At 42.1% G+C, this 11,726-nt stretch overlaps 1 protein-coding gene across 1 annotated transcript in view; it reads right to left on the bottom strand.

Annotated features, from left to right (window-relative positions):
* The window catches only part of Vps45 (vacuolar protein sorting 45 homolog), a 61,239-nt gene that overhangs the window by 18,644 nt on the left and 30,869 nt on the right, over nt 1–11,726 (bottom strand). Inside the window, exon 14 of the mRNA XM_021157688.1 lies at nt 2,900–3,031. Within this exon, the coding sequence (XP_021013347.1) occupies nt 2,900–3,031 (132 nt within the window). The remainder of the gene's footprint in view (nt 1–2,899; nt 3,032–11,726) is intronic.

An 11,726-nucleotide genomic window follows, 5' to 3' on the forward strand; every position in this document is an offset into this window, starting at 1 on the left:
TCTGTGGGGTGGGGTGTGGTTCTGTGGGGTGGGGTGTAGTTCTGTGGGGTGGGGTGTGGTTCTGTGGGGTGGGGTGTGGTTCTGTGGGGTGGGGTGTGGTTCTGTGGGGTGGGGTATGGTTCTGTGGGTGGTTAGGGATAGAATGCTTGTAGCTTAGGACCTAAGAAGTTTAGTCTCTATATCTCTTTAGTCATTTATCTTCTTTTAACATCTTTTATTTTGTTTTTGATACAAGGTCTCACCCTGTAGCCCGTTTGGTTTGAACTTGCAGACCAGGTTGGCTATGAACTCAGACACTTGCCTGCCTCTGCTTCCCAAGTGCTGTGATTAAAGGAATGGACCACCATATCTGGCTGACAAATATCTTTTAAAATTAGGTAAAATCAATTTATGGCAACAGAAATCCCATAAGCAGTGATGGCCTAGGGGTGATAAGCAGGCACACAAGGGGCATTTTTGAGGACACTGTTTACAGAGGTGAATCAGTGTGACATTTCACTGAGATGACTCTTCTATATGTAATGGCATGTATGTGGTACTACAGAAAGATGTCTTTGTCCCCATTCTTGGCACAGAGCTCCTAAAACCCTGGCATTTCCTGAGTGCCCTTTGTTTTAATGAAGCTACTCTTGTGGGCTTCAGGATTCAGAAAACACCAAACCATGGTCAGAGCTTGGAACTTTTAGCCTGTGCCCTAACCTTTGAGAAAAGTGTCTGGAGTCGAAGTCACTAATGGCTAATGATTTATTCAGTCATATCCACATAATGGAACCCCGAGACCGTCATTAAATGAGAAAACATCTCTTAGGTTGGTGTGAAGCCTCCTCACTCTGTCCACTAAACCCTGCACTCTCTGCACTTCCTTCTTGATGTTTCCTGAGTCATGTCCCTCTTAACACATTAATAAATGTAGATGAAGTGGCTTCCTGGGTTCTGCACATGGTTCTAACACATTTCCAAACGTAGAGAACGAGTCGTGGCAATCCCAACTTGCAGCTGGTAAATCAGAAAGAAGGCTGGCATCTGAAGTGGGGCCCTCTTGGGGGGTCTACCGCTAACTCTAGGTAGATACAGCAGAATCAAGTGAACTGTTTAGCATCCAGTCAGTCAGCGTCCAGAGAAGCCAAAGCATGGGGCTGAAGTGGTACCAGGCACTTGGTGTCAGGAGGAAAAACCTATCTATATAACGTCTATAAAAGCTATAAATCTCCACCCCACAGTTTAAACCAAAATGAAATTCTGACAGATTGCTAAGATGCAAGTTTAAATGTGAGCCCTAAAAGTAATAGTAAAAATGTTAGCATTTATAAATTTGGTTGGGAAAGAACTTTTTCTAAGTATAACATCAAAGGCAGAAATCACTAGTAGCTTAACTAATAAAAAATTGAAAATAATAGCAACAACAATGCAGTTTTTATACTAGAACATAGAATAATATGTAGCAAAACCTCTGGGGCTAGAGAGACAGCCCAGCAGTTAAGAACATTTGTCCTTGTAGAGGCCCCAGGTTCGGTTCCCAAAACCCACAGGACAGCTCACAACCATTCTTACCCAGTTCCAGGGAATTCGGAGCCTTCCTCTGACTTCTTTGGGCACCAGGCACACACATACTAAGCATATTTAGAAACAAAGCATTCATTCACAAAAATTAAATAAATAAATATTAAAGAAGATCAAATAGTGGAAAAATTGTGAAATAGAAGATTAATGGTTAATATTCTTAGTTATATAGACATTTAAAAACAAGAAAAACAGAAGAATACCTTAATTATAAAGTGGGCAAGGACACTACCCAGCAAGTCACACACACTATAAACTTGTATGTGCTAGCACATTCTGGACACTGGCAAAGGGGCTAATTCACAAGAAGGGTTCAGGGAAGCTGGGGTTAAGCCCAGGCAGCCCTGCTGCTCCAAGGTCTGTCAGTGGACACTGATGATCTACTCGGCACTAACAATCTCTCAGTGCAGGGGCTGGGGGCTCTTCCTTCTCTGTATACTTTCTGAACTAAAAATTGAAACCCTTTACAAAAGCTGCACACTACTTCCATAATGAAGGTAAAATTATGTTTATAAATCACAATGGTATGTAATGAAAGAACATGGAAATCCTGTCACGTCTCCCAGTTACTCAAAGCCACATGTGTCGGTACAGACCCTCGGAGCAAACACTGAATCCAAGTGTACGACCTGCCTCTCTAGTCTAGGCGTCTCCCTACCCCTCACTGCCACGTTAACATTCCTAAAACAACAAGTTTGATCAGGAAAGTTTCCTGTAACTTTCCTGATCAAAAACTAGCCCCCCCCCCCCGGTTTTCCATACTTCTGGTGTTAAACTGTTTACTGTGCTACACAGAATCATGACAGTGGGCCCTGTGTGGAGCTGGCTCTACAGAGAGCATGTGGAGCCTCCCTTCGTGTACTCATGCCTCATATGTGAGGCTCTGCTTTTGTGTTTGCTCCTCATGAACACTTGCCAGTTCTCTCTCTCTCTCTCTCTCCCCCCCCCTCCCGCCCCTCTCCAGGGTCTTATTTCCTTGCTTCTGTTCTACAGTTCCTGATCCTAGCACTTGAGATGGACTCTTTGGCTTGCCTTTATATTCTTCTCCCTAAGTACATATTGAACATGGCTGATCAACAGAGACACCCAGGGCCACCCGTGGGCTTTGTCCATCTGTTTTCACAGTGTCTGCCTGTCTGGTTATCAGAGGCTCTTCTTCTCTGAGCATAGAACCCACAGCTTGCTAGCAATACACCATGGCTGTGCCTCAGACACTCAGACCCTCACCTCACGGTCTTGGAGCAGGTCTGCCGGTGCGAGAGCACACGCTTTACTGTGGTTTGGTTATTAATCTTTCCAAGTCACAGGGGAGGAGTGGAGGACCGAGGGGGCCTTTTACCTTTTCGTGTTGTGTATTGTTGTTCCTCCCAGAACGATCCTCACTCCAGGAGTGGTGCGGTTCAGGTTATAGACTGTCAGAGCCTCTTCATAGGTGGCTCCTCCAATAACAAACACGATGATATCCTGAGGCCTGTGATAATGAAGACAGAGACAGAATGTCACAGGCTAAGCCATGAAAGGGGGCTTTTAGCGACAAATAAAAGATTGTTATTATACACACAGTTTCAATTTCTAAGGTCCCCCACCCCGTTTTTGGTGAAGGAAGCAGAATCAAAGCAGAATAAAGGGTTTAAAAAAAGTTTTAATTATCTCAGATTGGCAGGAAACAGAAGGAAACGCTGAATAGTGATTTGCTTTCTGCTTATGAGCGGATGTCTTATTTCTGTGCTGGGGATTTCAGAATAGCACAATGGTGTTTGCTGGAACCAAATGCAAAAATATTCTTTTATATTCAAGAGGCTGAGAATGCTGTACAGCAACACGCTATCAATAAGGCAGTGATTTATGCTTGTATCATACATCTCCCTTCATATACAGCCCTGTGTCAAATGTTTTCTTATAGTGGTATTTGCTGTGGCCCCCGCCCAGGGGCTCCAAGCATTTTGCAGAATACTAGTATACTGTATGTCCCTATGCTGTGGGGCCAACATCACTAAATATGATGATTACATAAAAAAGAATGGCACATATAAGTTATCAGTATAATCCCATGTCTGCATTCTTTCATAATAAACAATTTGACACTGGTCTCTGACAAATCACCTTGGCCACTGGTCTCATCATGGTGGCAGGCACTATGTTGTTTCCTGTGTTTCTGTCTTATCAAAATGGCTTCATAATAAAGGAAAAGACACCTCCTATCAGCTCCTTCTGATAGGAGGTGGAACAAGGTCATGTTTTCAGTTATTCAAGTGTCTTCCTTTTCTTTCTTTTTTCTTTTTCTTTTTTTTTTTTGTGCCATCAGAAGAAGAGAAAATAAGCCAGACAAACAATTTTGTCACAACACATTTTTTAAAACGACATCAAACAGAACCATCAGTTTTGGAAATTGGGGCCCAAAAGTAAAATCAGAATAGACATACTTACATGCAGATTATGGGAAAACACAAGTACGCATTTCCTCTTTGTATTTCCATATATCTTTCTAAATTACCTTGAAGCAATTAAACCAAGACAGTGCTTGCTCTTATAGGACTTTATGGGGACAGAATCAGATATCATAGCCATTTGAGTAAGTTCAGATGGTCTCTGAACTGCAGCAACTCTTCAGTGGAGCACATGCACACTTGAGAAGATAAAGAGGTAGTTATTCTGCAATTTGCTAGTTAGAGGACCAATTATGACAGGTCTCTGGGAGCTGGGAGAAAAATCTTGTCTTTAAAACACTAAATGTACTTAAATTTTTTTACAAATTTATTTATATTTCTTTTATGTGCATGGATATTTTGTCTGCACAGATGTCTGTGCCCATGAGGCCAGAAAGGAAGTGTCGGATCCTCTGACTTACAGATGGTTGTGAGGTGCCACGTGGGTGCTGGCACTTGAACCCAGGTCCTCTGGAAGAGCAGCTAGTGCTTTTAGCTACTGTGTCATCTCTCCAGGCCCTAAATTTACATTTAAAATAAACTTCATTTAAAACTCCCACCACAGGCTGGGGATATCCTGGCATGTGCAGGGCCTGGAGTTCCATTCTTAATACCATAAAACAAAAACCATCCAGACAAACAATGTATCTAACCACAGTGCTCTAATAGTTACCTATTGTTACATACTCAAAACGATTTTATAAACTTTTATTTATAAGACACAGCTTTGAAGTTGTCTGTGGTGGTGCATGTGGGTCACACCTGCACTTCGGAGGCATAGGAATCTGGAGACTTGAGTTTAATCTGGTTATGTAGTGAGTTTCAGGCCAGCCAGGGCTCTATAGTGAGATGGTATAAAAAGATAAATAAGTCAGAGCCACGAAGATTAGGCCATTGTTGGGTAAAAGTGCCAATCACTAAGCGCCTAATGGCCTAAGTTTAATGCCTAGAACCTACATGGTAGGAGGGAGCACACTCCTGCAAGATGTCCTCTGACCCCATATATGTGCTCACACATACATGAATCAATAAGTGTAATTAAATGCCAATGAACCAGCCAAGCAATAACAGTTAAAGACATCCCAACTGTTCTGAAGTAGATAAAGGCAAGTACACAGCATGACACTCAAAACCTGCTGAAGACAGTTTCTTTTTTACTGTGGCTCTTTTGCTGTGTCATCCCTGTCCCCACCCCAACCCACCCCAGCACTCCTGTAGAGGTGGAACACTGTTGCTCATCTTGTGTGGCACTTTGAAACACAAACACAAAGCATCCTGTACACACTGTTCTGTTCTCACCCTTCTCTTTGATATACAGTACACTTAAATTTGTGTGTATTTGGAGGAGGGCACATATACTCATGTACACACCAAGTGTGTGTGGATGTCAAAGGATAACTTGTGGGAATTGGTTCTCTCCTTTCACTATGTGGGATCTTGGGAATTCAACTCAGGCCATCAGGTCTGGCAGCAGATTCCTTTACTGTCTGGCCAGCCTCCATATTATACGTTTAAAAACGTGGGAGAGGGAGCTGGAAAGATGGCCCGGGGGGCTAAGAGCAGTTGCTGCTTTTGTGGAAGACCATGGTTCAGTTCCCAGAACTCTCATGGTGGCTCACAATCATCGGCAACTCCAATTTCATATGATCCAGCATCCTCTCTGGCCCTGTGGGCACCAGACGCTCATGTGGTATATTTATACACAGGCAAACATGCATACATATAAACACATCAGATCGTTTTTTAAAAATTTTAAATTGGGCATGGTGGTGCATGCCTTTAATGCCAGCACTAGGGAGGTAGAGACAAGTGTTCCAGGCCAATCTAGTCCACATAGCAAGTTCTAGGCTAGTTAAGGCTCACAGTGAGCCCCTGTCATTTTTGTGAGAGGACTCTCCTAGCTGTTTTGCATATGCCATCACACCAGTAATCCAGCAGAGTGCCTGCTCCCCACGTCAGGACCATGCACTTAAAAGCTATTGATCCCTTTAAATGTGTTAGGTGACAAAGCAGTCTCATTGTAATTTATTATTTTGATCTGGTCATTCCATCTTGAGCTAATCTTAGGTAGTTTGGCTCTGGACTCCACTAAGTAACTTCTGTTGTCAGAGTTGAACCACGTCATTAACTCTAAATAACTGTCCTTTAGTCTCTGTCTTACTTGATCTGCTAGCAGCATTTGACAAGTTGATTACCTGCTTCTCCTGGATACACTCTCCATCCAGTTTCTAGGACATTCTGTTCTTGGCTTTCCCCTACTCTATTAGTGGCTATTTCCTCAGCTCCCCAGGTAGCTTTATTTCATCTCCCTAACCATTCACTAACGTGTTCAGAGTCTAGCCACTGAGCCACTCTGTAATCTACACACATCCTCTAGAGCTCCTTCAAAGGTGATGATTTAAATTGACATAATTAAAATTTTTAACTCCAGGAACATTAGCCACATGTAGGTAGTAGCTGCCCATTATGGTTTGAGGGTGTCCCCAAGGGTTGGCAGACACACTGAAATGTAGTCCCCATTGTGAGGTGTTAGGAGGAGAGCAGCTTACTCTGGCTACGGAGTTTAGAGGAGGGGCTCTCCGAGTGATTAGGACTAGCTAAGGTAATCAGGTGAAAGCCCTCAGGACTGGGGCCGATGCAAGAGGACACAGAACAGAGGACAGACACATCATATTCTCAGAAAATGAGTGGTTTTTTTACCCTAAGATTTCATGTGCCTCTACTCTGAGGTCCATCAAGCAGTTTGAGTTTGAATAAACAAATACTGATGGATTGCACTGATTATTAAAGACAGGACTTCCTGCCTTCCAGGGAATACAGTGACTAATGAGGGAAGTCAGATCCGAATACTTGTATTCTGAGTTCCTGATCTGGTCAATCAGAAAAGATGCCAGGCAGGTAAAGAAAGCATGCTGGAAACAGTGCTGGTGTCTGTAGCTGCCCTCTGATGTAGGCTATGCAAACTGTAAACACAGCACCTAGCTGTGGGGCTGGACAGACGGCTCAGCAGTTAAAAGTGCTTGCTGCACAGTCACGAGGACCAGAGTCTGGATCTCAGCACACACATAACAATCTGGGTGCCTAATCCATGCATTGTAACCTCAGTTCTGAAACAGGTTGAGACAGGAGGAGCCCTAGGTTCAAGAGAGATCCTGTCTCAAAAGGACAGGCAGACAATAACAGAAGAGGAACCCACCATGCCTTTCTGGCCTCTACATGTATGCACAGGTGTACCTGGACACACATGTGCAATACACTCAAGACACATGCATGCACACACAAACCTTTAAAACAAATAAAACAGTAATTTAAAAAGCCTAGGTAAAGAGATAGGGGTCTTAGAATTTGATTCACTTATATACCTAACAAAGATGACTATGTCATATTTGACTGTGACATGATTAATACAAGTTTTTCTGAGTCTCCTGACATTGATTCAATCTTTTTAAAGATTTATTTTCTGGTATATGTATAAATGTTTTGCCCGTAAGTATGTGTACCACATCTGTGCCTGGTGCTGGTGAAGTTGGAAGAAAGCTTCAGATGATCTGGAACTTGAGTTATGGATGGTTATGAGCCACCATGTGGGGGCTGAGAATCAGATCTGTGTTCTCTGTAAGAGCAACACATGCTTTTAACCCCTGAGCCATTTCTCCACTTCTAAAAGATTTATGTATATGAGTGTTTGCCTGCATGCTCTCTGTGCACCATGTGCATACCTGGTACATATGGAGGCCAAAAGAAGTCATCAGATCCTCTGACTGGAGTTACAGACACTTATGAGGTGCAATGTGGGTGCTGGGAATTGAACCTGGGTCCTCTGCATGAACAATTATTCTTAACTGCTGAGCCATCTCTTCAGGGCCTGAAAAAACTAGGTGTGGTGACCCACACTTAAAATCTAAGCACTTGTGAGTCTGGGGCAGGAGGATTGCTGAGATCTGGAGGCTAGCCTGAGCTACAGAGTGAGACCTTGTCTCAAATAGAAAACAAACAATTTAAAAATCTCATAACATTTTCCTTTCTATTCTTTTATTCAATGAATTTTAAAAGATGTTCCTATGAGACCAGTGGTAAAATACATAGAAAATCTTTTTTTACATGATGAAATACACAGTTCAATTCTATGTGCATCTTTTTGTGCACTGTAATTCACCATAGCAACCCAATTAAGCAGTCAGAAAATGTTAGAAAACAGCAGCCAGTCCATGTTGTCTCCTGCTACACCAAGGCATCTGAAGAGCCTAACTTATGTCTTATTTTGTTGGAAAAATAAAAAGTCAAATATAGTATTTCTAGAAATTATTTCTGTATATGAGCTAGTCAGGAAAAACTTTCAAATGTAGCCCTTAACCTACTTTGTGGATTACTACACTTCTGCCTAAAGTTTACATTTTTGATAGTAAAGTTCTTTTGATTTTTTTTTTTTTCTGCAGGGAAGAAAGGCTTTTATAGGAACAAAAGCAGTGATTGCAACAAGAGTCTATGAGATGTGTGCATATCAGAAATAAGCAGTGATTGTGGGGGAAGACTAGTCAGAATGCAGGATGAATAATTCCACCTGAAGGATGAAGACTACCATCCTTTATGTCCTTACTCACAGACAGTGCGCACAAACTATACAGCTAAAGATAAAGATACAAGTGCTCTGGCTTTGCACATCTGCATGACTGCCACAGTCCTGTGATGCTTCTTAATCCTGCAGCACTGTGCATGCAGGTGCTGGGGAAGGCCAGTTGTGTCGAGCACCTTGATAAAGCCGATCTATGTTCTAGCAACAGACCTGAGTCATTATAAAGATGACCCAAATTAACATCTTCTCAATGTGATGGACCAGGGCCAAAAACTGGCCAGACAATAGTGGGGCTAAGCAGGAGTAGAGCCAGAATTCATATTCAGTGAATGATAACCTATAAAAAGTTAAATTATCTACTAAATTTATTCTTATGTTTGAATTTTGGCATATTTACTCCTATTTGCATAATTTAATGGCTATTGAAGTCTTACTCTTTGCAAAGTACTGTTGGATAATGTGAAAAGCTTAAAGACTAATTAATTCTTACTTAAATATGACAATAGATAATACAATAACTAATGAGAAGGCTAGGCATGAATATATTGAGCCACTATCTCAATATACAGAGGCAGTAATTAAGCAGTTTCCCACACCTTGTTTCATAAATCATGCTATATACACATACGTATTATATACATGCTTGTATATATGTAGAGTTAAGATACACTTAGATATAGTTATATTTATGCTTATGTATTTTTTCCACAAAATGGGGACTGACACCATCTTGGTTTTCTATGACTGCATCTTAGATAGTTTTGCATAAGCTCCAGAAGGAATCGTGCCATTGTCTGTGAGTGTGCCTGAGGTTGTGTGTAGCGTGTGGATGTAGGTGCTGGGGAAGCCAGTTGTGCCAGGCACCTTGGAACTGGAGTTACAGACAGTTGCGAGTTACCTTAAGTAGATGATGGGAACCAAACCTGAGTCCTCTACAAAGGGAATAAACAAGTGCTCTTAACCACTGCTCCACCTCTTCAGCTCTGAGACCTTTTATAGTTATAGCCTTAGTATACACCTTTAACCTCAAACAGTGAAGGTAAAGTTAGGTTCTAGAAGGAAGCACCCATGTTTAAAAGTGATGTCTAGTTGAGAGGCAGACAAAGTGACGAATCAGAGAAAGATCTGACAGAATAGGGTGTGCCCAACTCTCAGAAGAACAGGGAGGAGAGAGGCAGCATAAGAGGGGGCAGTGCAGAAGACTAGATGTGCTCTGCCTCGTCTTACTCCACAGCTTCTAGTTTTTCTTCTATTGTTTTGGTTCCTGTTCTTACTGCTGGCTTAGCCTCTACTCAGTGTTGGATTCTGCGCAATCTTTTATTTCCTCCTTCAGTGGTCCTGTCTGGTCTATAACATCTGGCTCATCAACTCCCAACTTAATACAGAATATTTTTGAAATAAGGTCCTACTATAGGATCTTGGCAAGCCTTTAACTTTCTGTCTCAGGCTCTTCAATGCTGCGATTGCAGAGGTGGGGCACCACACATAGGCACCTCTTAACTTCTCAAAACCCGAGTGTTTTCTTTTACTTCTGCTACTCTTGCTCTCTCTATCCATGTGCCTTCTCGAATAGACTGATTTTTCTCCCTCACCTTCGAGTCATCTTGTTTACTCCTTACATGGACCATAAGCAACCTCCTCCAGGGGGCTCCTTGCTTGTTGTTCTCCATTAGCAATGCAGTGTCTCACAGTTATCATTTAAAACACAGTTTGGGGCTGGGTGTGACACAGTCTTTAATCTCAACACTAGGCAGAAGCTGGCAGAGATCCACTGTGAGTCTGAGGCCAGCCTGGTCTATATAGCAAGTTACAGACCAGCCAGGGCTATAAAGTGAGACTAGCTTAAAAAAAAAAGTAGCTGTAGTTTGGCTCAGTGTATTATTATTGACTTCTTATATTTATAAAACCAAAAAGAAAGGAAAGAAAAGCCAACCTTACCAGAGCCTACAGGATCCATGTGACCCAGTCCCCATCTATCTGTTCATCTGTCCCCACAACACGGCCCCACTGTGTACTTCTTCCTGGCTCACAGGCAAGTTCTCCATTCTTAAGCCCTGCACTCTGGTGTCCCCTGCTTGAGGTACCTTTCTTCTAATCATTACATGATTCCTAAATTTAGGATCCATTTTAAATACCACACCCTCAGAGAGGTTCTGTCTAACTGAAGTGGCCTCCCCTGGCCCCACGGTGACTGCAGTGTGACTCTCTTCTACCACACTTTTGTTTGCTTCTTCATTCTAAAAGGGCAAGTCCCATGTCTTTCCTGCCACTGCTACAGCCCTAGTGCCTACAGCAATTCTTAACATTCCGAAAGCATTTAATAAACATCTGTTGCATCACAGAATAAATTAGCTGCACACATGTTTAGACCGCAGTGACAGTGCAGGCAGACAGCACCGGCTGGTGAGGATTTGGGGGAGCATCACTTTCATCTTTGTTTGGCAATGACTCATAAGATGGAGGGCTTGCCGATGTGCACTGTACACTTATCGGGCCCATGGCTTCCTTTTATCAATAAGTAGCTATTTTTTTCATTCAGCAATTCTTTAATTTTTTAAAGCTAAACATTTTTTTAATGTATGTGTCTCTATAAGCATATAATATGCATGTGTGGGACCCCAGAGACGTCAGAAGAAAGCATGGGCTCCCTGGAGTTGGAGCTGGAAATGGTTGTGAGCTGAGCAGGCTTCGGTCCTCTAGAAGAACAGCACGTGATCTTACCTGCATCCAGCAGGTCCCTTATGACATCTACAAACACATCAATGCCTTAGCAAACCAACTGCAAGCCTCAAGAGCAAGGTTTTTCCAGAGGCAGGAGAATTTCTGAGTTCGAGGCCAGCCTGGTCTACAGAGTGAGTTCCAAGACAGCCAGAGCTACACAGAAAAACTCTGTCTCAAAAAAAAAAAAAAAAAAAAGGTTTTTCAAAAGAATTCTCAAATAGAGTAATTTGAACTGCTTTTTATTTTTCTTGTCAGTTGACATCTCTTGATCTAAATGCATGGTCTTTAGACATTTTATTGGAGTGACTGGACTGTAGTTCCACAATTTAATACCAGATGTTCAGCCATAGCATCTGGTGTTAACCTTGGATTTAAAAAAAAAAAATCTGGACAAAATAGCAGTTTTCTTTTCTTTTCTTTTTTTCTTTTTCTTTTTTTTTTTTTTT

Source organism: Mus caroli, chromosome 3, assembly GCF_900094665.2.
Source record: "Mus caroli chromosome 3, CAROLI_EIJ_v1.1, whole genome shotgun sequence".
Taxonomy (NCBI): Eukaryota; Metazoa; Chordata; class Mammalia; order Rodentia; family Muridae; genus Mus; species Mus caroli.